The 26205-nt window shown below is 42.7% G+C and overlaps 1 protein-coding gene across 1 annotated transcript in view; it reads right to left on the minus strand.

The window, feature by feature from the left end:
- B3gat2 (beta-1,3-glucuronyltransferase 2) overlaps window positions 1–25840 on the minus strand; it is a 71956-nt gene extending 46116 nt beyond the window's left edge. The window contains exon 1 of the mRNA XM_027392809.2: window positions 25247–25840. Within this exon, the coding sequence (XP_027248610.1) occupies window positions 25247–25840 (594 nt within the window). The remainder of the gene's footprint in view (window positions 1–25246) is intronic.
- Between the last annotated feature and the right edge of the window lie 365 nt (window positions 25841–26205).

A 26205-nucleotide genomic window follows, 5' to 3' on the forward strand; every position in this document is an offset into this window, starting at 1 on the left:
CTAGTGGCACATATCTATAATCACAGCACTCAGATATTCATGTGTCTCAGGCAGGAAAAATAGAGAAAGCAGACAGTAAGCCTGCACTACAGAACAAGTTCCAAGGACCAACTACCACCCAAACCCATGCTGCTCGTCAGCAGTTATTACGGAAGTGCAAATTGAAACCACAGTAAAACCATTACTGATCCACAAGGAAGACTGAAGTGAGACTTAAAAAGAACACTCACCCTCTGACACATCTCTAGGAAAGAAAATTATGAAAAGCATGTGTCTGCACAAACCTTGTACCCAAGTGGTCACAGCAGCTCTTTTTATGACAGCCCCAGTCAGGAACCACCCCAAATGTATAACAATGAGAAAACAGGTAAAAACAATTGTCACACACACACACACACACACACACACACACACACACACACAATTTTAGGTACAATATACCTAAAAAAGTGTATTTATTTTAAATTTATTGCTTGCTGTATTTAACAAATACATGAATCCCCAAAACCCATCATCTGAACTTCCACAGTCTTCCCTACTTAGAACTTCTTATGTTCCTTTTTCTCAGAATATTTAAGTTTATTCTAGGGCATTATATAAGTGTGAAACAGTATCATTTGTCTCACTATCTTCATACACTTATACATATGAGGTAGGAGTGTGTATGTGTGAGAGAGTGAATGAATATATGTAAATAATGTGTGAGTGTCTGAAGTAGGTGTGTGTGTGAGTGTGTGTCTGAGATATGAGTGTGTGTGTGTGTGTGTGTGTGTGTGTGTGTGTGTGTGTGTGTGTTTGGCATGTGCATGCCACAGCATACATCTGGAAGTCAGAGGACATTTTCATGAACCAGTTCTCTCCTTCCATTATGGGGATTCCGGCTATTGAGCTGAGGTGGTCATATCTGATGATTGAGCTGAGATGCTCATATCTGGCTATTGAGCTGAGGTGGCCATCTCTGACTGTGCTCACCTTCACCCACTGAGTCATGTTGCTGGCCCAGGTAGTAGGCTTCAATATGAACTTGTGATATCAAGATGTAGAAAAATGATTACTTCAGTGGCAATAATATACTTAACATCCAGATACTGGCTTACAAGTAGCAATCTCTACCAAAAGAAACCAGGACTCATGTGAAAAGCAGCTGATTCCGGGTTTGGCACAGGGACAGCTCCAGAAGAGCCTAGAATATCTCACACAATGGAGAAAAAAGTGATCAAAGATTAAACACAGACAAGGTCATTGAATACAGAGCTGGTCTACAGGGCTCCCACACAAACTGAACAGCAACATGAATGACACTGATGGATTAAAGCACATGGGGGTAGATGGAGGCAGACTACAGCCAATGGCTACAAGCTATACAGCTCTAGTAACTGTTCTTGGATAAAAAAAAAAATCACCATAAAACAAAGTAGTCCCATTGTCCCAGAGTATCACCCTATGGGTCAGAGAATGATGATGGGGGAAGATGCACCTTTGCTGTAACAGATTTGGCAGCCACTCCCTCGACCTGTCAGGCTTGGCGTTGTCACATGAATGGAAGCATGTGCCGCCTCACTGGATACAGCAGCTCCAAGGATGTAGATGACTCCTGGCGAGAGTAAACGGCAAAATGCAAGTGTGTATATGTGTGCAGTATTTACTTTAAATTTCTATTTTCCTCAGAGTTTCTAAGAAGTAGCAACTGCTGTAGAGAATCAAGCATATACATATTAATGCAATGTGGAACACTAATTGTGACAGCATTGGGGGAGAACAAGAGGAAGGGACTGCTTGGAAGAACCCCAACCCCAAGAGTCCTTCTGCCTGGTGTGAAAATTCTCATATTCTCTCTCTCTCTCTCCCTCCATGCCATCTCCTCCCCCAACGCTCCCCCTTCCTCTGTGATAGGGTCTTACTATATAATATGTAACCCTGGCTTGCCTTGAGTTTACTGTGTAGACCAGGCTGGCATTTGGCAATCTTGCTGCCTCTTAATGTGTGCCATAACAGCTGCCAACATATATTTCTCCTTTTAAAAAATGAGCTAAGTGAACTTTATCTATTCCATGATTCCCTGCAATGGCCTCTATGCTGTAGTAAGCTTTGGTGTTTACTAAGAATATTAATAAAACTATTACTAATCACTTTTATATTCTTCAAGTGGATATCAAAAAAGAAAACTGTACTTAAATTATATTTAGTGTTTCAGGAGACTTCAATAAGCTAGCCAGCATTGCTTGTTCTAACATGCCAAACTGTTGTTCCATTTAACCATGATTCTTTGCTACATACTCTTGGTTCTCTCATGGCAGACAGCCTGTTAGTGCTGGCAGTGTGTTCAGCATGTAATAGCAGTGTTTGTCCAAATGCATCTGGCACTCCACTGGCATGGGTTTTTTTCTTTTTTGGTGGAACAATATCCTTCAAATTGAAGCATTTCTACCTTAGAGTGCTTGAGAAGGTTCAACTTGAAACGTTATAGCTTATACCAGGGCCACCACAACTCAAGGAGTAAATAGCTCACAAGCCTCAGTAAGTCCCTGAAATTTACAAGACTCACAAAGCCCTTCTGCTTTCAAATTACAAGCAGTGAAGGCTGCTGGGAAGAAAAGAGGTTATCTGACCTGCTAAGCTGCCTCAAGTCATGCAAAGGGTTCCAGGTTCTGTGAATTGTCATCCACATTGGGGTATGCTTGTTAGTAATGCAGCTGACTTTGGGTTCTGTGAATTGTCATCCACATTGGGGTACGTTTGTTAGTAATGCACCTGACTTTGAGTCTTCCATGTTACTGTAAGTAACCCCAATAAACTCACTGGTTTTCCAAGTTGGACCTTGCTAGAATTGTTTCTTTGGTCTGTTACTGGTGAACTGGTTATTTAGAGAGAATAGATACGTGTTCATCCCCTCCCCAGGGTAAGTCATGCAATAGGGTTTCACAGCAATATAAGATGGCTACCCTCATTAATCCAAGGACATTTTCATGTTCTAGGCACTCAGGTACAAAACAGCCAACTGATACTCCAAGAATTATAATGGTATTAATTTGAAAGCATAATAATGTCTTTCCTTTTTAAAACGATCCCTGTGGTACTACGTGAGGAGGATGGAGAGGGACAGAGTAATCTATGTGGTTGTTCCTTTTCTCACTACATAAGAAATGTCACAGTTCACCACAAGATCAGCCACCCTGGCCATCTTTCATCTATTCTCTTGAATTAACACTGATCCAAAGACTTCTGCTCATCTGCATAGAGTGTAATTATGTGAGGAGATTCATGTACTTCTATTTAATTTCATCATATAAAATCAACCACACATTTTTATTCTTCACAGAGAAAAGAGAGGAAAGAGCTTTTTCCAGTACTCAGCTTTCCTTAAATGCTGTGTATTAATCATGTATCTTCCCTTCAACCCACGTGAAGTACTCTCTCAAAACAAATTTTGAGAAAACGCAGAATCCCACTTCATCCTCAGGCAATGAGCTGCTCTGCTCCTTTCACAGAAATGAAACAATATTCTCTGGCCCTCTTATTTTCCAGTCCCACCTTTTCCCATTTAGGGTCATTCCACCCCTGGGTTTCTTTTCCAGTATTTAATTAACATCTAATATTGCTCAAAGAAGGATTTAAGCAGTTTACTCAGAGACACAGATAAAAGAAAATTGAACAGAGGTGACTGGAAAATCAATAGCTTTCCCATAGGCACACAAATGTAACAGAAAGTGGCTTTAACCGCGACCACAAATGTGCAATGCTAGACACAAACTCACTGAGAACAGTATGAGCTGCTCATGGAAAAAAAATCACAGGTTCCATTATGGAAACTAAATGGCACCAATACACTGTCTACCTGTGGCAGAGACTATAGGATGGCTTGCTCACCATCTCTCCTTGTTCCCTATTCCCTTATTCTCTTAGCAGCTTGATTCATACGGAGACGACCATCCTACAAATGAATAAGAAAAGGGTGCCTCTCTCCAAATGCCAGAGCTAGAGATCACTAGGCATTGGTCAGTGGTAAGTTTGGGTTTTGGCAATTCTGGCCATTACATGTGCAGAGGACGATTTGGGGACGATTCCCTCATTCCTTAGGATGGTCTTCTTCATTTGGCACATTGCCACATCTGGCTGTGACGGTTGGGGCTGCTGCAGTCATCTCTCAACCAAGCAGTGAACCAGCCAGAGGATACAGCTAACATTGTGAAGATGGCAGAGTGGAGAGAGATGGGAGGGTCCAGGGACCAGGATGAGAGATGCATCACTAAGCCAGCCAGCCTTTGTGACAGACTTCTTGCCACATGGTTTCCTCCTCACCCCATCTCCTTTTCCTACCTCCCAGTACAACTCCAGGTCTTAGTATCCAATCAGAAAGTGGTGAATGAGTTGAACATGGCCACGAGAACTCATAAATCAGTTCCATGTCTAGTCCTTAGCCATAGCCTATATGATCCATCTACCTTCTTCCTTTACAAAACACACATCACAAATGATGTCCTGACAGGTGGAAGCACTGGGGCATGTCTCTCTTGTTCAACCAAACGAATGCTGTGGGACCGAGCAACAAGCTTTTCCTGAACCAAGCTCCTGCGTTTGTGTACAACAGCTGCCAAATACTAGTTATTCTCTAGATGCAGTGGCCACACATGCTTAGTATTTGAGGGGATTCAAGTTGGGGGTTTTATAATTTGAAGCCCAAGACTTCCTATTTGTCATTTGTCTGGAACAGAATTCAAACAATATATAGTATTCTTTACATTGAAGCCCAAAGGAGGCTTGTTGTCAATAGCTTTCTGAACAGAGTTATTCTGGGCTATTTGTTAGGGACTAGGCCCAAAAGCTTTAGACTGTTGTACTAGGGAATATGTGGCATGAATTTTTAAAAATCAACCTAACTCATCTAAAAAAAGATGAGTAGCTATATGGACAAGGAACAGGGGGTGGCAGGCATAGTCCCCAGGGAGGTCACTCTGGGAGCTGAAGGTCGTTCACACGCAACCAATTCACTAGGAAGAGGCAGTTTTCTATCACAGTGGCTGTTGACTAAGCCATCTCTTTGAACAGCAGGACTGGAGTTTAAATTTTTTTCCCCTCACCGATTGGTAAACCACTAGAGTGCTGTGGTATTGAATACAGAAAGGCACCTTGTGGCAAATTCTAATTTCCCAAATAAATAGAGCATTCATGAGAGGTCCAATTTGGAGAAAAAAAGTTTCACTGTGAAAAGCAACACACCAGAGGGCCACATAAATAGACTTTTAAGATAAGGCAGGGCTGGGGAAAAACAGGAAAAGCCCATTATGCCATTATGTGCCTTTAAAGGACTACGCATAAAGCACTGTAAGTTTCATAAGGCTGTGTACAAATCAGGACAGATGCCCAAGGATAAGGATAAAAGAAAGTAAACAAAACAGGGGAGGGTGCTCACCTAGGATAAAGAGATAGGGTGGAACTACAAAGAGGGGCACGCTCGATCTCTAGACTTGAAATCAAAAGGAAAGAAAAATACATTCTGGGTCCCCCCCCCCCAGTAGAAAAATGTACTCAGATCACGTGACAAGTAAATCAGAGAATAAACATGGGAAGAGTAGCTAAGGTAACAAACACAGGTTAGTTTGTTAGGGTGTTTTCTAGAGAGATCCGTAAACATATTAGGGCTTTAGTAAAAAGTTATTTTGGGGGCTAGAAGGATGGCTCTGTGGTTAAGAGTGTGTACTGCCCTTCCAGAAGGCCCGAGTTTGGATCCCAGCACCAATACACTGGGAGGCTCACAGCCACCTATAACTCCTACTTCAGAGAGTCTGACACCTGCTTCTGGTATCTGTGGCCACCTGTACTCGTGAACACATGCCCACCACACACATATACATAAATAAGAAATAAATCTTGTTTTCCAAAGTTACTTTGCAATGCTAGAACGACCCATCTGTACTCAGGCAAAAAATAAATATAAATGGATGTTGAAAGAAAACCTAAGGCAGAAGTCCAATTATCAACCAGAAAATGCTGGGGCTGGTTCCTTGGCTTGAGCTTCACAGCAGGGTCTATTGAAATAAGTGTTTGTTTACAGATTATTGCCTTCTTAATTGGGAGAAGAGCATTAGAAAAGCAAAATGGAGAAAGAAACAAGAGCTAACTATATACTATTTACAGCTGATACATCCCAGTGTAAGAATAGAGGGGGAGGTAGCAAAAGGATGAGAAATGAAATAACAGACAAGCAAGGCTGTGAAAGCTATTATGACTATATTAATACAATACATCAACAAAGGGGCTTTCAAAACAGAGATTACAAGAAAATCAGGGATACTTTATAATGAAAAAGAAGGTCAATTCATCAGGCAAAAAGTACTGTGTCTGGATGTATATGCACCAAGAACATAGATTCAAAGAATTTGGAAGCACAACGGGAGCCCTAAAAGCAGAAAGAATCAATATACATAGTCAGAACTTAGCTATTCATTTCATCTTGGTAGAGCAAACAAACCAAGTAACAACAGGCATAACAGAATATCTGAACATCACTCAGCCTTACTGACATAAACAGAACACTGGATTCTAAAGACACACAGATTATGTTCTTCTGAGTGCACACAAAACATATAGCCTTACCACTAGCATGCTGGAATATAATTCAAATGTTAATACACTTCAACTGAGTGAAAGTAGGTATGGCTCACACACCACAGATCAACTGCAAAGCAAAAGACACCTCAGTGTTTGGAGGTTAACAAACCTTGAATTACCTAGTAAAATTAAGAAAACCTGTATTCGTAATTTAGTAGAAATGAGAAACTGTTTTGAGGCAAGAAATATATGAAGACACAGCACTATAGTGTGTGGATACAGGGTAATGGTACACCAGAAGCTGCCTTTGGGTGACACCATGAGTGAGAAGAGAGGACACAGCAAGCAGATGAAAGAAAAGTACAATAAATATAAGTGAAATCTAGAGAAACATCAGAGAATACATCAAAACGCTGTTTAAGACACTGGGAAACCTAGAACAAAAGAGATGTCTAGTTCCAAGACACATGCAGCCCATCAAAGTTAAATCAAGTCCTATCAATTTTTAAGTATATAATGAGCAATGAGATTGAATAGTCTTCCAGCAAAGAAAAGCTAAGGACCAGAGTAATTCACTTAATTCTATCAGGCCTTTAAAGAAGAGATAGCATCAGTGCTCTGTTGTGGAACATTACTCTAACTTTGTAAAGATGTGTTACATTTGTTTATGCATTAAGTTATTACACAGTTATTATATATATATATATATATATTATATATATATATGCCAGACTTAAAAAAAAAGATACCTATGTAAATTTTCTCTCATGTAGAATGGAGACATTAAAATATGTACATACAAGACATAAAACTAGAAGGAACTAATTTTGGGTGGAGCAGGACTAATAAGAGAGAGAACAAGACAGGGTAATGGCAGGAGAGGGTATTAGCATGTACATGCTATGCCTGAGTGAGGACATCACATTGACACTTGTCATATTCTAAGTGTTAAAAATAGCTTTAAAATTTAGAGAGTGTGTGATGGTGCTGAAATTCACCTATAGAAAAAGTTATAGCTTTATTAAACCACATTTCTGGAGGACCACAGTTCAGTTCCCCAACCCAGTCAGGTGGCTCATACAGCAGCTCTAGCTCCAGAGGATCTGAGAGTGAGGGAGCACATGAGTGAGCACTCACCTGTTGAGGCTTAAGGTCAATGATGGACCCAGGTGTCTCCCTCCATCGTTCTCCACCTTGGAGTTTGACGTGAAGTCTCCTGTTGAACTCGGAGCTCATTGTTATGGCTAAGGTGGATGGCCAATGAACCCCAGAGATCCAGCTGTCTCTGTCCCTCCCCAGCTCTGGGGTTACAGATGGGATACCCAACTTTTATATAATAATAATAATAACAACAGTGTTATTATGCTAATGTTACTAGAATAATATATTAATAGCATTATATTAATATAATATTATATAGTATACTTAATTTTAAGTATGTATGTATGCTATAATATAATATAAAATAATATTAATAATAAAAATATTTATAATTATTTTCATTATTTGTGATTGTGTGTTTGTGTGTGTGTGTGTGTTTGTGAAGGCATACATGTGCCATAGGGTACCTGTGGTGGTCAGAGAAAAACATTATGAAGCTGGGTTTTTCCTTCCACTGTGAGCTCCGGGTATCAAATTCAGGCCATCAGGCCTAGACAGTAAATGCTTTCACCTGATGAGCCATTCACCAGCCCAAACCCTTTAAAAATGGTCAATAAAAATATTCACATTTCTAGAAAAAAGGTTGTATCAAATAAATTTTATAGACCTAGGTCCAGAATGGAGCCCTTCCCTCTATTTCTGAATTTAGTGTCTGGGGTCAGCCCTAAAGAGGAGAATCACCTTGAATCAAGTGATTTACAACCATGCTTGGAAGTCTTACCAGAGGCCACTGTTCTCCAGAATAGAATTCAGAAGGCCTGAATTGCTATGAGTGACCCTGTGAACTGTGTAACATTTTATATCTTGTCTTAGTACAAATGGCAGTGTGTAAGGCCTTTTCCCATTTGTCTATCTATGACACATTTTAATTTGCCTATGTTGTACATGCTTCTTCAGTCATGGAGGTTTTGGCTCATAACAAGCAAACACACACATTAAGACACTCTGTGTGCCAGAGATCAGATACTTGCAGAGGCCAGAAATGAACATTGGATCTGGAGCTGTAGTTACAAAGGTATGCAAGCTACCTTTGGGAGCTACCTAGGGAGATCCTGCCTCAAAACAAACAAAAAATCCAATCTAGCAACAGTCTATAAACATTTGCCTTACACCCAAAGAAAAGTGTAGTCTCATCAAGGGTTGCTGACAGTTGAACCTATGTCCTCTGGAAGAGCGACAGTCACTCCTAACTGCTGAGTCATTTCTCCAGCCCATGGAATTTTCAGTTCTATTAGCAAAATATGATTACAGTTTTGAGATACTAGACTGAGAGCCAAACCAAATTATAAATCATCAGGGATTATAAAAAAAGAATAAAGTGTTTCCGAATGAAGTGAATAGGGGAGGAGAAAATGAAAAAACCCAAACAGTGCTGAAACACAGTAAATGGAACAGCATCCCATATTCATAGCCAGGGAGACATAGTATTGCAAAAATGTCATTCTACCCAAAGTTGTCTGTGAATCCAGTGGAATCTTTGACCAAAAGTCCCCCAATGTGTGCAGAAGAAATAGATTAATAATTCATAAAGAAATGCAAGCTCCCTGAGCAGGCAGGACAATTTTGTAAAAGAACAAAACTGTAGGGCTCACACTTTCTGACTCAAACTTATAAAAAGCTACATTAATCAGAACTGTACAAACAGCACTAAAGTAAACCTTCAAACCCATGACTGTTTTTTCTTTCTTTCTTTTTTTTTTGAACAAGGCCAGTTATTTTCAGTAGATAAGCTAAAGAGTAAAGAGCAAATCTTTTCAGTTGATGGTACTGTGAAGAAACATATTCATATGCAAAGGGACAAAGCTGGTCCTCACATCCTACCTTATATCTAAGACCAAAAATTACACAACTTGAGGAAGGAAGCCACATGACAGTCTTGCCCTGACTTACCAGATATGATAAAGAAGTACAAAACAGGAAAAGTGAATTTCAAAATTAAAAGCTCTTATCTACCAAAGGCCATCATTAACATGATGAAAAGGCAACCATATGTAAGGGAAAATATTTGTAAACACATCTCTGACATACAATTGATATTCAGAATATGGGAATAATTCTTAAACCTTAACAATAAAAAAATATCCAATTCAAAACCAGGTAAAAAAAGATTGGAATAGATACCTTTTCCAAATGGCCAAACCACGCATCAAGAGATGTTCAACTCATTAAACACCAGGGAAATGCAAAGCCACATTAAAACCACATTGCATACATTTCATCTCAGGTGAAAGATTTTATGACCTGTTTTTTAAATTGAAACTTATCTAAAGGCCAGTGTTGTCTAGGGTATGTATGGAGACATTACTCTGTTCTCTATCTTCTGTGAGAATGGAAGTTGCTAGAGGCACTATGGAATACAGCATGGTGGTGTTAGAAATGATATACATTGGGATTTTAATTCTGGCACTTGGGAGACAGAGGTAGGATGATCTCTGTGAGTTCAAGGCCAGCCTGGTCTACATAGTGAATTGCATGACAGCTGGAACTATATAGGGAGATCCTGCCTCAAAACAAACAAACATAAAAAAACCAATCTAACAACAGTTATAAACATTTGCCTTACACCCAAAGATAAGTGTAGTCTTATCAAGGAAACTTCTCTTTGCCAACAGATGGAGACCACTACAGAACACCACAACCAACAAAGTGCAGACTTGAAGAGCCCAATCCCAATGGATTCATGTACAAAACACTCCAGAACCTAAGGCAAAGGAAACACTGGGGCAGAAGAGGTGGGAAGACTGTGAGATCCACAGGATCAGAGAATGTGCTGTGAGACAGTGTCTTCTAGTAAATTCAGAAGTTACACCTATAAAGTCTTACCAACATGACTGCACATTCATGAGCTGAACAAGGATGACACCAACAAACATATCAAAGTGGATGGAGAAAAACTCAGAGGTCCCACCCTACACAAAGAACTACAGGCAACTGAGGAAAGCTGGGAGTGGAAGAGTTTGTCCTCCCCCAGGGAAAAGCAAACCATTGATTGTCCAGTGTCAGATGGTCAGCCCCTGAGAACATGCATACAGGTAACATCATATGGGTGGAATAGGTTATTTTTATAAATACTTATGCATATACAAATACAATAATGATTAATGAAAGAAGAGGCCATGAACTTGAAGGAGAATGGAGAGGGGTATACCCGAGAGTCTGGAGGGAGGAAAAGAAAGGAAGAAACATTGTAGTTAAATTACAATTTCAAAAATAAACAAAAATAATCCTTGTACCAGAAAACGTTATACATGTTGTATGCTTTAGTTGACATTTCTAATTCCATGTTTGTTTCCAAAACAATTTAGAATAGGGTTCTAGCAGGTATTTTCACACCAATAATCAGACCAGTACTGTATAGTAATAGCAAAATTCAGAAAGCACATTTCACAATAGTAAAATTGTGAACACTTCTCCAGTGTCTATCAGTGAATGGACTGATAAACACTGTGTAAAAGAGGCACAAGGTGGGATGGTATGCTGTTTTGAGAAGGAATGAAACCATGACATGCTATCATATGAATGAACTAAGAAGGTGAATGCTAATTGAAATTAAGAGAAACAAAAGTCTAAATAACGATTCCACATGTCAAAAGTACTCAGAAGTCCAACTCAGAGAGACAGTACATTAGAGGTTGTATATCAGGTTATAGCCACACCAGGTTAACCATGTAATGATAAATATACATTTCAAATATCAGAATGTTACCAAGGTAAAATATATTTACAAAACCCATAATATCAGAAAAACACGATTTTCCTTCTCCTTGCTGCCGTTCATGTTTAGAGAGAAAAAAGACAGATCATGCTTCCATGACAGGGAGTCAAGAATCCTTTGCAGCTCTTGAGAAGGAACTTATGCCTGCTGTGAGAATGGGTGTAATCTGCATCACACCCAGAAGACAGCATCCCACACCTCACTCCTTCCTTCCTCCAGCTCTCACAGCCACTCTTTCTTCTGCAGTGTTTCCCTGAGTCTTGGTAGGGAAGGATAACACCAATGTCCCCTTTATGGATAAACATTTAAAAGTCTCTTATCTCAGTACTGAGACCAGATATAAGTCTCTGGACTACACTGCTGACCGCTGCTGGACCAAAGGTGATGATGTCTCTAATCTATGGGCAGGAGCATGGCTATTTTGAAGGCAGGTTGACAGGCCAACCCTGTCCATTTACCAAAACAACAGCAGCAACTTTTCTTCCAGGGACCATGGCCTCCTTAGCTATAAACTTTGACCAGGTTTACAGCATCAGAAGTGAGCATCAAATCCAGCCAGAAAATGGTGCTTACCCTATAGAAGCCATGCTACTATTGTACCAGGAGTCTCATCTTGCCTGGCTGGATGGTTGCACACAGGATCCACAGCTGCATCAGACCGTTAATGATAATTCCCCCCTTCCCCAAATAAGAAAAAAAATCCCACACAGCACCTTCTGGTAGTATGTGGGCTAGCCATTAGGGAGGAGGCTTCCATCCTGATACAGTTTGGTTTCTCTATGTCCGAAGGCCCAGCCATGTGATGTCTTATAACAGCAGTGGTAATTGCCTGCACTGTTTTGGAAACATCTGTGGCCTCCTTCAGCAACAACTTATTTGGTGGTATCCTATTCCCAGCACTTTTTTTTTTTTTGTTTGTTTTTTCGAGACAGGGTTTCTCTGTGGCTTTGGAGGCTTTCCTGGAACTAGCTCTTGTAGACCAGGCTGGTCTCGAACTCACAGAGATCCACCTGCCTCTGCCTCCCGAGTGCTGGGACTGAAGGCGTACACCACCAACACCCAGCTATTCCCAGCACTTGGATTTTCATTTAATATCCTATGACTTCTGGAAGAAGTCATGGTACCTCTGTCTAAACCTTTTGTTTAAGATTTCTTGATCAACTTATCAAACATCAGATTTCCTTAAGGATCTTTCAAACATCATTAGTTTTAGTTGATCCCCCACTCCTTGTGCCCCACTTAGACTTTTTTTTTTTTTTTTTTTTTTTTTGGTTTTTTGAGACAGGGTTTCTCTGTGGCTTTGAAGGCTGTCCTGGAACTAGCTCTTGTAGACCAGGCTGGCCTCGAACGCACAGAGATCTGCCTGCCTCTGCCTCCCAAGTGCTGGGACTACAGGCGTGTGCCACCAACGCCCAGCTGCCCCACTTAGACTTTTCCACGCCTTTTACTTCCACATCATATGTGTTCTACGACCTCTCTCTCAAAGAATTTTCCCCCTCTCTCATGGGTCCCTTTCTATGTTTCTGGGTTCTACACACACTCTCACAGAAATGCTGTATATAAAGTTAGAAGCTGGGATCCATGTGAGAGAGAACATGCACATTAGAAACAGGCACATTAGTGCAGCATCTTAACAGTTTTGCTTCTTATACCCTAAACAAGGAGGAAAGCCACAAAAGCTGCTCTGAGCTCCGTCCAGCAGCAGAAAACAATAGTGGGAAGAGTCGAGTGCACTGATGAAATAAAGAGAGATTTTTCAATAAAGAAAGCAGAAAACAGTGAGCGGCTTGGGCAGGGTCTCTATCTCTGACGGTTCATGTCACACAGCTCCCTGTAAGACGGGCCTGCAACCCCTGGGAAGGCAGAAACTTCACGAACACTCTTGAAGTGGAAACAGATGCAGCTGGGGAACTTGGTAGCATAACCAGAATGTCCCCAAACTGTCATCTGACCTTTAAAAATGACGCTGGCATTTTCATCTCTCAATGCCAAGTTTATTTAGAACAACAGGTCCACAGATGGAGTGGACCGAAATGCTCAGAACCCAAGGACAGCAGCACCCCTGGGACACTGAGAGTCGGATTGCTTCAGCCATAGGTAGATCTGTGATGGTGCTTGCTGGAGCCTCTCTGCAGCTCTTCGGATCCCTGATTTCTGGGGAGGGGATGACCAAAGAGGTAGGGAAGTTATCCTGTTTACCTAGTATGCCTCTCCTCACTAATTGGTTTACCCAGCATGCCTCACGTCACTAATTCTCACAGCACCCTGCACATCTCCATTAGCCCTGTGAGGAAGCCGAATGTTAGGGCTTTTGCAACCTCTACCCTATTTCAGGGACACCATGAAAATTAAACAGAAGCACACACTTACTGCCCAGGATGGGGCCTAGCACATAGCTGCAAACACACACACATGCATACACACAAGCCTACTTTCATGTATGTTCCCGAGGTTGTGGGAGTGGAGTACCTGGGTCAGCCAGACTGGGAGGCCGCATCTGCTTCTTCAACCAGTGTCCTTTCACCAGCCCATCGGCTTTTAAGGACCGGGCTGTGCTCCTTGAATATGTACAAAGACTGTCCACCAAATACTCAGGCACCAGGAAGGGAGTAAACAAACTCCCAGCCCTCAGTGTACCTCAGGGCTTGCCCCAGGCTGACCCACTGAATTTGGGTAGACTGTGCCCCTCCCCGATCCACTGTGGGGCACCATTCTCATCCATCCTGAATTCCACTAAATGCAATGTCTCTTGTGATAACAACTTCTTGGGCACCAAAGGTAATTAGAAATATTGCTGTCTTTATTAAGAAAGTCGATGTCTTTAATGAATGGGTAATAAATCCTTCAGGGAGACAAGAAGTTTCTAATTATTCATTCAATCCAATTGAAGGAGATACAGCCATCAATACATCACTGTACAGAGGTCACAGTGTGTGAATTTTGGTGTAAAGCTGAAGAATTAAGAAACTCTAGGATACAGCATTGGACTGAACCAAGTCCTCTGAATGTGGGTGCCAGCTAGGAGGCCAAGACAGTCTATGGGACCTCTAACAGTGGAGCCAGTCTTTAACCCTAGAGCACAAATGGACTTTGAGAGCCCATTCGCTATGGAAGGATACTATTGCAGCCCAGATACAGCAAGGAGGGCCTAGGCCCTTCCCCAAATGATATGACGGACTTTGAAGGTCCCTAGTGGAGGGTCTCACTATCCCTGGGGAGGAGTTGGGGGATGGGTTGGGGGGGTTGGTGGGGAACATGGGAGGACAGGAGGGCAAGGGAATGAGGGGTATAGATATGTAAATATGAGTGCCTCTAAAATAAAAAAATAATAAAAAAGAAACTCTAGGATTTAATTTTTCTATGTAACTTTATGTCAAGGAGGCTGACTAAAAGAAACATAACTTCTACTGGATTGGACCCTTAGCACCACAAAAAATAGATAAATAAATAAAAAGAAAAAAGAAAAAAATGAAAAAACCCTCCAAATTGTACTAAAGCTATGTTTACTAAATGAATGTTTGGAGTATCACACTGTTACAGTGTTGAAGGCTCTAAATACAAGTTTCATGAACAAATATCAGTATATTACCCTGGAGATCACATCTTTTACAACTATTTTACATGCTTTTTAAGGCAGATGCTAGGGGATATGTGATTTTATAAAAATCCTTTTAGAAATTCTTGCTAGCAGAAAACATTGAGGACTACATCAGTGGCCATATGCTTGCCACAGAGACTTTAGGAACACAGGGATGAGAGAGAGAGGGAGAGAGAGAGGCAGTCCCTTGCATTCATAGGCCTGGTGGCCACCAGGAGACTCGTGGACAAGCCCTTTTCTGTCAGCTTCTGCCACCCTCATCTTCATTTGTGCAGGAGAGAAGTTGTAAGATGTCATTTGGAAACGGGGAGCAAGTTACTACCCAATCCTGCTTCTCAGAAAGCTCTGTGGGAGACCAGAGGTTGAGTGTCCTGGTTAAGGTCTTGGTGAAGAGAGGCTGAGGCAAAGCTAGCCATTGGGAATCTTAACACTTCTTCTCATAGGGGTAGAAAGTGAACACTCAATATCCCAGAAAATGGCTTTAAGCATCAAATAACTGATTCTAATCAGGTGGGTTAGAAATTTCCTTCCCACTTTATATGACACCATTCTTTAATTCGATCACCTAGGCCAGCCATTAGCAATCTATCATTTGGTGAGTGTCCATACCATGTGTCAAGACTACACAGAAACAAAAGGAAGCTGAGCATCCTATTTCTGCAAGTGACTGTCTTGTCTTTCTCTCGACTGAAGTTTCCTCAGCCTTCCCAACCCAACCAAGAACACCCTTCCTTCACTTCTCAACCCAAATGTCTCTTCACAGTCTGTGATGGATAGTTTTGCATCAACTTGACACAAGCTAGAGTCATTTTGGAAGAGGGAACCTCAATCGAGACACTGTTCCCACCAGACTGGCCTGTGGACAAGCCTATGGTACATTTTCTTGATTGGGGATTGATGTGGGAAGTCCAAGTCCATGTGGTTGGTACCAGCTCAGAGTCAGAGTTCTGATGTGCATAAGAAAGCAGGTTGAACAAGCCATGGGGAGCAAGCCAAAAGACAGTGCTCCTCCTTGGTCTCTGCGTCGGTTCCTATTTCCGGGTTCCTGCCTTGAGCTCCTGCCCTGACTTCCCCGGATGATGGACTTCCCTGGATGTAAGAAGGAATAAATCCTTTCCTCTCCCAGTTGATGCTATTTTATAGCAAGTAAGAAATTATCCCACATCTCATTTCTTCCCAGCATCCTTTGAAGACAAGCCTTGTGTCCTTCTATTTATTCTGGTACCACCCAAGTGTGTAATTAATAGGCCAGCTGATGCAGTTCCACTTGGGTCTAGACTAACCTGGGAAAGCCAAGTGCCTCTGTCTCCTCCTTTCACAAGGCATTTAGAAGCACAGCTCAGGTATCAGAAGTTGGTGCTTGGAAACACATAACCCGTGGACACAGTGTGTTTCTGGCTTCCTCTTCAATGACTCCCCCACAGGGGAAGGATGGGAAGGACTGATATTTACAGCTTGTGTGCTCTTCATTCACAGCTGTCTCCTGAGGCTGAGCCCTCACTGACACAATGCAACCACTAAGTAGTGAAGCTGGACTTGAACCAGGGGCTGTGTGCTCCCCAAAGCCTACCTGTGCTCCCTATTTACATCCAGCCTTGCAGGTGTGGAAGCCCAACTCTCTACTGGCTCTGAGAAACATTGAAACCTTCCCCTTTCATGACTATTAACATGGATGCCTTCCTAACACATGAATATTCATAGAACCTTTGTAGCATGAAAGTTCTTAAGTTGCTAGTGAAGGGATTCAATTCAATCTTAACACAGACTTCGAAACTATTACCTGAATGCCATTTTGGGTGCAGGCTTTTTTTTTTTTTCCTGGTATCAAATTTCTTCTGTGGTAATAAATTCTTTCAGCTTCTAAGTCTCCTATAATTCATTCAGTAAATATTTAATGAGCATTTGCTACATGCTAGTACTGCTCTGAACACTGGGGTTACAGAAGTAAATAAAAGAAAATCCTACCTTTGTATTTTAGCTGGAGAAGCAGCCATAATACACTTATCTCATTATTTCAGGTAATGTTAGTAGTGGATTGCTGCTTTCTTGGTACTATTGGATATACAAATATTAGACTATCAGCTGGGTGCAGAGGCTTATACCAGGAATCCCAGCACTTGGGAGACCAGGCAGGAAGATAGAATTCAAGTCCAGCCTGGGCTACATATCAAGATCCAATATTAAATAAATATTGACATGACAATATATACTTATTTATTAATTTACTCTCTTACACAAGCTCTGTTGGAAAAGTTCATTTTCCTAGTAGGCATTCTAAAACAAGATGCAAAACAAAAGCTAAATAAAAAGCAAATCATGCCTTCTGCACTCTGTATATTTTCAAGTTGCAGATTTACACAAAAATGTGGCAGTTTCCAGGAAAAAGAATATAATGGACATGGTTTAAATATCACTTGCAAACACTGACTAACAGAAGACATCTTTGCAGGACAGGTTTGGGTATAGATGTTAAATCTCATCCCAAAGAGAAGGACCACATCTGGACATGCAGGAGATGGAGGCATGGTTCCTAATCCTCCATCATGCCAGCCCTGGACACTGCTGGTGTATCTTCCAGGCCTCTGAATACTCCACATCTTATTTCCTCAGGTTCCCCAGTGTGGATCCATCTCTAGACAGCTCCTCTTCCCTGTGCCATCACCTACAAGGTCCTTCATGCTTCAGTTCTCAGATAATTGTCGCTTCCTCAACTGCTCATTCCACTAACAACTCCACTAAGGACACTTGCATTTCTCCCAACACACACAGGGTGGCACATTTTGTCCAGACACACACTCAGTAAGAGTCTTCCCTGGGTATAGTGCCTAGTGTTACAGTAGACACTATAGTCCTATGTGTCATGTGGCAAAGAAGGCAAACTGACTTCAAATGCCAGCGGACTGTGGTGATGCTTAAGGTCAGTTACATAGAATCTGTAGAATGCTACACTATTAATGCTTAGACATAACTTGCTTAGATGATGAGTCTCAAAACATGGTGAATGACCAACATTTAACACTCTTGGTTTTCATTAGAGAGATGAAGATACAATTCAGTCAACCACAGATACTATTTATGATGAGGTCCCATGAGATTATAACAGGGCTGAAAAATCTCTGTCGACCATCAGTGTCCACTATGTGTTCCTCAGGTGTTTGTGGTATTACAGGCTTAAATGGCCACACCATACAGCCGGTGCTATAACAGTACATTACTGTAACAGCGCTTGCAATTTTGCATCCCTGTCAATGGTAGTAAATGCCTTCATTACTGGTTGTATATTTACTGTATTTTTTTAGTTTTGTGTTAAAATGAAGTTCACTCAAAAGAAGGTGGGAAAATATACTGCCTTGTGCTGGATGAGCTCATGCTCCCTGTGTCCTTGATGTATATCAAGAGGTCTGTAACATAAAAGCCCATTTTAGTTCCCTCTGTGACATTTGCACAGTGACAGAACTGCATACCAACTCAGTTTTCTGGATGTGTCCCTACAATTAGAGCCGAAGGGACAATAATAGTCTTCAGTTCAAATGGACTAAACACAGTATTTAAATTCCTTTTTTCTATTAACGGAGGAGATTGATATTTAAAAAGAAAGGAGAAAAACTACTGAGTTTGTTATTTGTGGGAGGGACCAAACAATCTGACATTGGTGGAGAACACAATTTCTCCTTTCAGAAGAGCCATCTCTGAGGTTATGGCTTTTCTTTCATACAAGAAGACTCAACTAGTGGTTCATTAATTTTTCTTTTAATCCAGGGATAGTCCTAATTCCAGAAAAACATGAACAAACTTACCAGCAAGTAGGTGGCTCTGACCACGCTGGCCATCAGCAGCTCACAGCAGGCCACCAGGTACATGATGACGCACACTGAAAGTTCCTACAAGTACATCTGTGTGCCCCATGAGGGGACAGGAGCAGGTATTTGCTGCCTACATATCCAGCTCAGGTTCCATGTCCTCTCCTGGGCCAGCAGGAAACCAACTTTCCTACTTAAAACAATTCAATTATTACCCAGCCCTATGCCCTGAAATGTTCTTGCATCCAATGTTGTCAGTCCTGGTAAGACAGAAACCCAGGAGATCAACTTCTTGGTATGTACACACCTTACTATTTCTCTTCAGAAATATGTGTGTGTGTGTGTGTGTGTGTGTGTGTGTGTGTGTGTGTGTGTGTGTGTGTGTGTTTAGACCAGAGGATAACCTCAGGTGTCATCTATCATGGTTTTTCTTTGTTGTTTTGGAGACAAATCTCACACTGACCTGTAAGTTCAGGAGATAACCCATTTGGTAAACTGCTCATCTTAGAACTATTCACAAGAACACATGATTTCAGAAATTATGACTACGGTTTATATACTAACATAGCAATTTTCAACTGACTTGAAAAAAAAAAAACTCTAATATCAAATGGTCCATAAGTTAGAGGCAGTGAGGGCGAATATGAAATTGTTCTAAGATCAGATGGGAAGGGTAGTGGGAGCTTGGGGTTTGTTGGCTGAGGCCGATGACATTTCATTTAGTTGAGAAAATTCAGAGCATAAAAGCGTAGCATGGTGAGTACAGATAATGACATTATATACTTTAAAATTACACGGTATATTAAACATTGCCACTATAGAGACTACTGAGGTGACTGCTAGTTTACCTCCTGTAGTCTTTCTAAAGTATATGCTATAGCAAGACACCATGTTGTACACATGTTTGTAATTCTTGTCAATTTAAAATAAACAGTGAAAAGGAGGGGCAAAGCAGGGCTGGAGTTAGAGCTCAGGGGTAAAATACCTGTCTGGGATGAATGAGGACCTGAATTTAGTCCCCAGTACTGCACCATATCGTTCAAAAGAGTTGATAGTCAAGAAGGAGGATCAAACATGGGGGAGACTCTGTTGACTCTATGCTTTCTTTACTTCCCTGTCATGTTTCACACAACTGTGCATACTAAATAGGAGCTTCTGGGTAACCAGTGGTTTAGGCTAGACCAGGGTAATTGGATTCCTATTCTTGTCTCTGCATCGACCACCTATATACAACCTTCTCAAGGTACTTTGGGTACTTTCATTAAGAATGAAAACACTGTTTATATATAACAAGTGGTGGAAAACACTGATTCATAGTGAAATTGCATTAGTTTAAATTTCCTTTTACTCATCAAAAGACCGAGCTCCTATTTAAATAGACAGGCGGAGAGGGTGCCAATAGCTATCTCAGCAGGCATGGTGAGCCTGAGTTACTGTAAGTAAAACTCCAAGGATGGGGTCAATGAGATGATGGCACAGTGAGTTAAGGTGCTTCTAGCCAATGCTGGCAACCTGACTTTGAGCCCTGGTGGAAGGACAGAACCAGCTCTTGAGAGCCATCCCCTGATCATGGGTGTGGCTTCTGACATTTCTAGGAGACACAGTCTCACAGCTAACTCCTGGTTCCTCTGGCTCTAACAATCTTTCTTCTGCCTCCCTCTTCAGCCATGTTCCCCCAGCATTAGGTGCAGGAGTTGTGGTGTAGGTGCACTGATGGAGAATGGGCTCCACAACACTGCATTTTGTTGGTTGTGGTTTTCCACAATGGTCTAGAGAATATTGTTGACATTTATTTAAAACTGTATAAAAAATAGCAAGCACTACTGAAAAAACAATTATCGTTTTGCTTCTGCAAATTGGAAAAGCCTTCGATGGGCTGCTGTAACATTTTTACTTATGTTTTAGGAGAGAATCTGAGAACCATACAAAACCTAAATTTCATGCTTCGATAGCCCTGTGAATCAAACATACAATAATGTGCTTCCTTATCAGCCTGCAAAATACCCTAGAGTCCGAAAGATTCCAATCGCTATGACTTGGCAGTACTGAACGCTGGGACTGTGACACACACACACACCTTGAACACCACCTGCAGTGGCTAAATGAGACCGTCAACTTTTGTTCTATTGGGTTTTTCAGCATGTCTTAAACGCAATTACTATTCTATTACTGTGCACACAAGAGAGAATTTACCAGCTTGTAATTTAGAGGCAAGTGGAACAGACAGGGGAAAATGCAGCCACCTCCTCTGGTTTCCAAGAAGCTGCAAGCAACAACCTAAATGTTTCGAAGATACACATCCGTCACACCAAATGATACTCTGGGCAGGTCTTCATGCCTATTCATGAGAGACCCATCAGTGAAAAGTGGGCTGAGAGAAGAATGAAAGCAGAACACAATGGGTAGAGGCAGGTCGGCAATGCCTTTTAAAGCTAAATTGTTATTTCTGGTCCATTAAAACCTCCAAATCCATATAGAGGCCACCGGTCTCTGAGGAAAACTATCAAAGCAGAACCATATCCAAAGAGCATACAGAAAGCCTATAGATATAACATTGAACAACAACAACAACAACAACAACAACAAAAAAAAACTGGCTGCAGTTTTGCAGTCACTAAAAAAAAAATAATAATAAAAAAAGAAAATCACGTTTTATAGCCTATTACCACACTCTCAGAGGGGAAGACATTCAAGGGGTATGCTCTGGGCAGTCTTTCTAGGCTACATCTATGAGAAGCTGCTGGATTTTCATGAAGAGTTCCCCTAAGCTAGGCAACTAGGTCAGGGTGAAAGAAAGAGAAAATCAGGCCTCCTCTCAGGATGCTCTTAGCTCCTATTGGGAGGGGCTGCCAAGCATGGTAAACCCAAATGTCTTTTGGGTTATGGTTCCAGCAAGCAGCCTGCAGAAAGGAGAACACAGAACTGCTTTAGAAAAGCAGCAAGGCCATGGAATGAAATACTACTGCTTTCTCTGCCCAGCCCACGAATAAGTTAACGGCATGCAGAAAGAAATCCCAACCTGGGGCCTCTTTACCCTTTAGTCCATGCTTTCCAAAAACTCCTTCCATTAACTCATTAACTCACTCACCTGCCTGCCTCTTGAATCTCTTACTTGGTTTTGTCTTCCTGCCTTGTCTCATTAAAGTTAATGTTTTTAAAAGTTTTTGTTTTGTTGCTTGAAAGTGCTATTTTTGTTTTAACCTTTCAATTCAGTTCATCTCCAAAGGTGAAACCACTGTCAGCTGAAAAGCATCACTTTAAGCTTGGGAAAGCCTCGAAGAACAGACACCTGATCGATAGTGCTATTGAAAATATGACCAGATATAAAGTCCCATTTATCTGTACTTGTGGCTTTCATTAAAGCAGCCTAAATCCTTTGCAAATAAGCTTTCCCAGAAAGCTTGATCAATGTAGACAGGCAGGCAGGATTACCAGTGACCCATCGTGCAAAACAGAACCCACTGATGTCCGCAGGGAGACCAGTAGTAGTTGAGGAGTTTGAAACCAGCAAAGTCCCCCCCCCACTCCCTCCTTGGTTAGGCAGCTTCTGAGGCTATGGCTCACAGTCAGCTTCATTTGCAGATGGATTTGGCTGTTCACACAAGATCGTTCAGTGCAAATATTCCTTCCCTGGCATCATGGTTCAGTTGAAACAGAAAGCTGAAAATTAGCCATACAGGTGTTAAAAAAAACAAAAAACAAAAAACCAAACTTATAGTATTCCAGTTACCAGGGAGGAATAATTGAATGCAGATTGCCTGTTGCGTCTTTAATTTAATTTGGAGGCCTTTCATTCTTTACTTTCCTTCATCTGCAGCCAATACTTAGTGAGCTAATTTGTACCTGGTTCATTTTGCTCCTTTTATCTTTTATTTTTTTCCACCAACCGTGGAGATTAGAAGCTCTATGAACAAAAAAAAAAAAAAAAAAAAGATGAAGCCTGACTTGGGACATTCTTTCCTTACATGCTATGAATTACTTAAAAACGAATTTGTGCATGTGTTGAGATACAGGCCTGAGTTCTGAAGCCTCCCTCCCCTCTTCCCCTGAGAAGCTACAGTGCTGAGTAGTTCATAGGCTTTGGTATTTTCTCCAAGGGAACAGTGTCTAGACTGTAGTCCACATAGAATCATTAATTCCAGAAGGGATGCAGAGTGAGTCACCCCACCAACCAAACCAAGAGCTTAAAGGAAAATAAAAGTCAAATTCTAGAAAATACACAAGAGGATGCAAAAACCTCACTAATCAAGTTGAGTGTCATGGAAGGAAAAAGGATTGCAATAGGAAAACAAAATACGTAACTCACATTAGTAACAAAGAAAAGTACATATATGTGTGTTATATGTGTATGTATGTGGGGGACTGGGGCAGTCTGGGGAAAGGTGGGTACCATAAACTGCTGTCTGAGACAGAGGTTCAGGAGATAGTGTGTCCTGAAAAAAAAAATACACTGAAAAAAATACACCTGCCATACATCTATCCATAACAAGTTATACATGGTCTGAAAATATTTATTCTGAGTAAAACACTATTTCTAATTGTATGAAATGTTACTGTCTTAAAAGTTTCACTTGATTTTTAAAATAATGATTTTCTCTTTGCCAATACTTTTTTTCCTTCCTTCTTGGTTCTTTTCCTCTTGTCACTGACCAACCACAGACCAATGGAAAAAAAAAATCCACCGATTTTTCTTCTGCTCTTTAATACCCTCCACACAAGCCCTCTTTTCAGTGGGGGAAGTCTCAAAGGAAGACTGTATCTGATTGTTTCCTGGCCCGTGTGTGCCAACTTCTCTACCCCTCTAGCACCTCGTGCCAACAGGCTGAACACTGGGATAAAGGCATTTGTCCCCCCCCCCTTTTCCAGTTTAGCTCCCTCAAATGTCAACTGACAGCAATGTGCACTATTTTTCTTAAACAAGACCACACATCATAGGTAAAGCAACTTCAGAGTTGGACAATAAAGAAGACTTGGCTTATATTCAGAGTTAAAGGGTCTTTGCTTCAAAGCACAAGCCCTCCTTTTAGAGGAAAGAACAAGCAAACAACTCCATTTTAAAATAAAAGCCCAACTTTAAAACAATCATTTGGTAACTCTAATCGTGGGTATAATAAAAGCCACACTATACACTGAACCAAGCTTATTTCTCTGGGGAAACATGAAAAGCAAATCCCGTGGAATGGTAGGATGGAGAACAATTACTCTTCTTATATTCAAGGAGAGGGTGGAAATGAAGGTGGCAACAAACTTTTAAAAAGCAGATATTTGAAAACCGCATAGATAAAAACTAAACAGGAAGGGTCCCAAGGCCAAGAAAGCAACCTGACATTGGGGGACAGCATGGTGGTGGGAATGCTTAGGGTATTCGACTGCTGGACACACAGGTTGTGTTATGAATTCAGTATTTCCTGAACGTCCAGTTTCCTGGGGGAATGGAGGAGCTGGGGGAGTCTTTAGGAGGATGAATGCAAAGGAATTTCAGGTGGAGAATTAAAGTCCCACGGGGCAAAGAAATCAAGATTTCATTCAGCTGTAACTAAGTGCAGGGAATAAAAACAAAAACAAACAAACAAACAAACAAAAAACAGAAAACGGCTAACCCAATCTCCTTCACAGACCCACAGCATTACCATAGAAGATCAGCCTTAAGAAAGGCCACCTGCTTTACGACCCTGCTGCTGCTGCTGTGCAAACACAGGTGGCCTTCCAGGGAACACTGGTCACTTCAGTAGCAGGTGGGGGGAGGTGCTCTGGATCGATCTCAGAGAACACAAGATAGTCTTCCCTCCAAACAAGAGTGGCCTAACCAACTCCAAGCCAGAGAGGTCTCAGAGAACGGTCTAGAAAAGGGGTCAGGCAGGCCATCCGGATGATGCCTTGGGCAGTGAAAGCCTTAAGGATAGGCAGAACAATTCCAGCTCACTTGCCAAAGCGTTAGGAAAAGATGGAAGGGGTGCCCCCCCCCCAATATATGTCAGCGTTTGCACCAAGGACTAACTTAACACCAGGGGGCTGGCTGTGCCTGAAGAGATTGGTCCCTAAACTGAGTTAGTAACCCGTCTGCGTGCTTCTCCATTCGCAATCACCTGTAGGCACTGATTAACCCAGCTCCAGGTTTGGGCTCCATCCAGTTGGGCAAATCACCTGTGCTATTCACGGAGCCCAGTCTTAGAGAGGGCAAGAAATGCCAAGGCAGACTCTTCCCACCCTGGACCACACAAGTCGCCTCAACACCCTTTCTCCACCCACGACAACCAGAGGAAGAGGCTGGGGACTGCCCATCCGTAGCTGCTGCACGCTGAATCCGGGATGTGTGCGCGAGGGACTGAGAGAGAACTTAAAAGTGCACACAGCACCAAGGGGATACGCCCCCCCCCCCGGAGCCCCACCGCCCCTGTCCCTTAGAGGGGGCCGGGCCACTACCTCCTGGAAGAGCTCCAGACTGTAGGTGTTGTCGTCGTCGGCGAAGAAGAGCACGCCGGGCTGCGCGCTCTGGTGCTGGTGCCTTTGGCGCAGCCAGGCGAGGCCGGCGTTGCGCTGTTCGGTGGCGCGCGGCAGCCACGGTCGCTTGTAGCGCCGCGGCGTGGGCACGTGCAGGTGCGTGTTGGGCAGCCCGGCCCGCGCTAGGAAGCTGCTCACCAGCTCGCTGCGTGTGGCTCGATCCTCCACCAGGATCCAGTGCAGCTGCGCCACCTGGCGGAACGTGTTGGCCAGGCGGGTCAGCTCGGCTTTCTGCACCGGGCGGCTGTAGGTGGGCGTGATGGCATAGATGGTGGGCAACCGCGGCTCCGGCTGCAGCCGAGGCCGAGACTCGTTGCGCTTCTCGGCAGCGTCACGCCCTAGGCTGCTCCGTCGGAGCGGGACTCGGGAGCCCCCGCAGCCCACTGTGTGGGGCGAGAAGTAGGGGCGCGAAGTGAGTTGGGGCGCGGGCCTGCGGGGATCCACGTCCAGCATGATGATGACGATCAGGATCCAGGGCAGGAGGATGAAGAAGCGGCTGCACAGTGCCGACTTCATGGTGCGCGCTCCCTGGCGTCTCGGGCACCCCTCCCAGCAAGGACTAGCCTCGGGGTGGGGGGGACCTCGGTGTGCAGCTCGGACGACGGCGGCGTCAGCTGTCAGGGAGCAGCGGCAGGCACCCTCTCCATCCGGCCCGGAGCGTTGCGGGGATCTGGGCGTGCGGGTCGGCGCAGATTCTGGGCAGTCTGGAACTCCGGGCAGTGCAGAGGGTCGGGCTGGAGCGGTGGGTCACTCTGGTTGAAGTCGGCGGGAATCTGGACCCGGTCCAGCCGCGCTCTGCCGGCCCCGGAGTTGTGCCGAGTGCGAGCGAGGCGGTGGTCTCCGCTGCGCTCTTTCCAGAGTGCGAGCCTGGAACCCGCGAG

This window comes from Cricetulus griseus (genome assembly GCF_003668045.3).
Source record: "Cricetulus griseus strain 17A/GY chromosome 1 unlocalized genomic scaffold, alternate assembly CriGri-PICRH-1.0 chr1_1, whole genome shotgun sequence".
Taxonomy (NCBI): Eukaryota; Metazoa; Chordata; class Mammalia; order Rodentia; family Cricetidae; genus Cricetulus; species Cricetulus griseus.